Source organism: Propithecus coquereli, unplaced genomic scaffold (genome assembly GCF_000956105.1).
Source record: "Propithecus coquereli isolate 6110/MARCELLA unplaced genomic scaffold, Pcoq_1.0 Scaffold173, whole genome shotgun sequence".
Taxonomy (NCBI): domain Eukaryota; kingdom Metazoa; phylum Chordata; class Mammalia; order Primates; family Indriidae; genus Propithecus; species Propithecus coquereli.
In genome coordinates, this window is record NW_012141969.1 from 5,167,210 (window position 1) to 5,169,109 (window position 1,900).

Below are 1,900 nucleotides of genomic sequence, written 5' to 3' on the forward strand. Positions count from 1 at the left end.
AACAAACTAAAATATATAAGGGAAAAAACACTAATCAAGTTTTATTTTCTATTTTTGATACCAACTATTTTAAATGACAGTTCTTAGCAATGACATGTTATCTTGGTCCAGAAAACAATACAGAGAGATGGTCTTACAATATATTTTAAAGAAGAGGAGCTCTTAATAGTGAACCTCATAAACAGCATTAAATGTGTGATCAAAAACATTTGAAACATGAAGATTTTGAAGATAATTAAAGCACTATGAAAAGAAAAAACATTTGTATAACACACGCATCACAAAATAAAAGAATAAATTGTCAAGTTACACATACAAAATAGGAACACATAGATGATTCCCTCCAGCTCCACCCTGGGCCTACATTCCTTGAACACTAACTGCCCTCTTCAAAGGGATGAAGCATCTATCCCTGACTTCACTAGGTGTGGGAGGAGCTACCAGACATGGCACTGGAACTCGCAGTGGCTGTGGAAATAGAACCAGCCCTAACCGAAATTCTCGCTTGAGCTCTCTCTTCTTCATCTCGCAGAGCCTCCTCATACTGAGAAGGGAAAGAACTTGGGTCAGTCCCGTGAACTTTGGCCACAAACTCCAGGACTTTCATCTTTGTGGTTTCAGCGTGTGCTCTTGGGCCCCACAGGAATTCATACTGTGCAGGATCACTGTTGGGCACCTGGCGGTACTCCAGGTACTTTTCCTTCACCAAATCTTTGGTGATGAACTCCCTGGGATCTCCAAAGATGAAGTGCTTTCTTCCGGAATATAACCCCGTTACATTCAGCACTTCCCAGACTTCCTCTTCAGTGGCACGGTTGCCCTTCATGAAGATCGCACCCAGGATCAGGATCAGGAGGCCGGTCTTGGGCACACGGTCTTCAGGACTCAGCATCCCATCATAGGTGAGGCCCAGCTTGATGAAGAGGCCATAGCGGTGGCTGGGGGGGTCTACTTCCTTCACATCAAGGCCGAAGATTATCTCCATACGCTCAGAGGCTCCCAGCAGGATCTCAGGGAAGTGATCTTCGTCGTCTTTGATGATAATCTTCAACATCTCTGCCTTTGTTATTGGCTCTTTCATTTTATATTTGAGCAGCATGAAACCCACCAATCGACCCACTTTCTCGTGAAGAGCATCGATGGGCAGATTCTCAGGGGCTGCTGTAGATTGAGAGGCACTTGCACTTTTTTCCTCTTCTTTGCTGCTAGAGCCCTCATCAGGGTGGCTGGATGAGGTGGCTGCCACAGCAATGGCAGAGGAGCACAAACCCTGAGGACCCTCAGGAGTGCTCAGCATCTTAGCAGCAGGAGCCTCCTTCACGTTGCCTGGCATTAGAGGATTGGGGGAGGAGGCAGAGGTCTCCTCCACAGCCTTGGACACCTGGGCATTTTCTAGGCCCTGGGGCTCACTCTGGGTCTGAATGTGCTGATTCTGTCTGCATTGCGAACTCTCCTGATCCTTAGGCATGATGTCTCTTGCTGGTGGCAGTAGGCAGGAGTGAGCAGAGGAGGGTGGACAATGCAGTGTCACTGCCTAAGAGAGAGAGGGAGGAGTGAGTGTCCTCAGTTGTTAAACTCAACTCTAGTGGCTCTGATAGAAGCTGTTGCCAATGGACTTTTCCTGACAACAGTGTTATAAGGGCTTATAGGTCTCCTGTCATCTTGGTTTCTGTGTCCCCCAGGAACCTGAAGGAGGAAGTGAGACTCCTCCTCAGGGTGCAACCAGCCAACCCAACGCAATAGTCTCAGGCTCGAATGGTATTTCTATTTTTAGCTGTCTGGGGTATCTCCAAATTCTTTTCCACAGAGGTTGCACTAATTTGCAGTCTCACCAGCAGTGTAGAAGTGTTCCTGTCTCTCCACATCCTCGCCAACATTTGTTGTTTTGTGTTTTTTTGAT

The 1,900-nt window shown here is 46.8% G+C and overlaps 1 protein-coding gene across 1 annotated transcript; it reads right to left on the bottom strand.

The window, feature by feature from the left end:
* Positions 1-421: 421 nt before the first annotated feature.
* LOC105808435 (melanoma-associated antigen B16) lies at positions 422-1,468 on the bottom strand. The gene has a single exon (XM_012642084.1). It carries the CDS (start codon positions 1,466-1,468, stop codon positions 422-424), a length of 1,047 nt encoding a protein of 348 aa, XP_012497538.1.
* Positions 1,469-1,900: the final 432 nt, after the last annotated feature.

Coding starts and splice junctions, on each gene's coding strand:
- LOC105808435 (XM_012642084.1), bottom strand. CDS start 1,468: ATGCCTAAGGATCAGGAGAGTTCGCAATGCAGACAGAATCAGCACATT.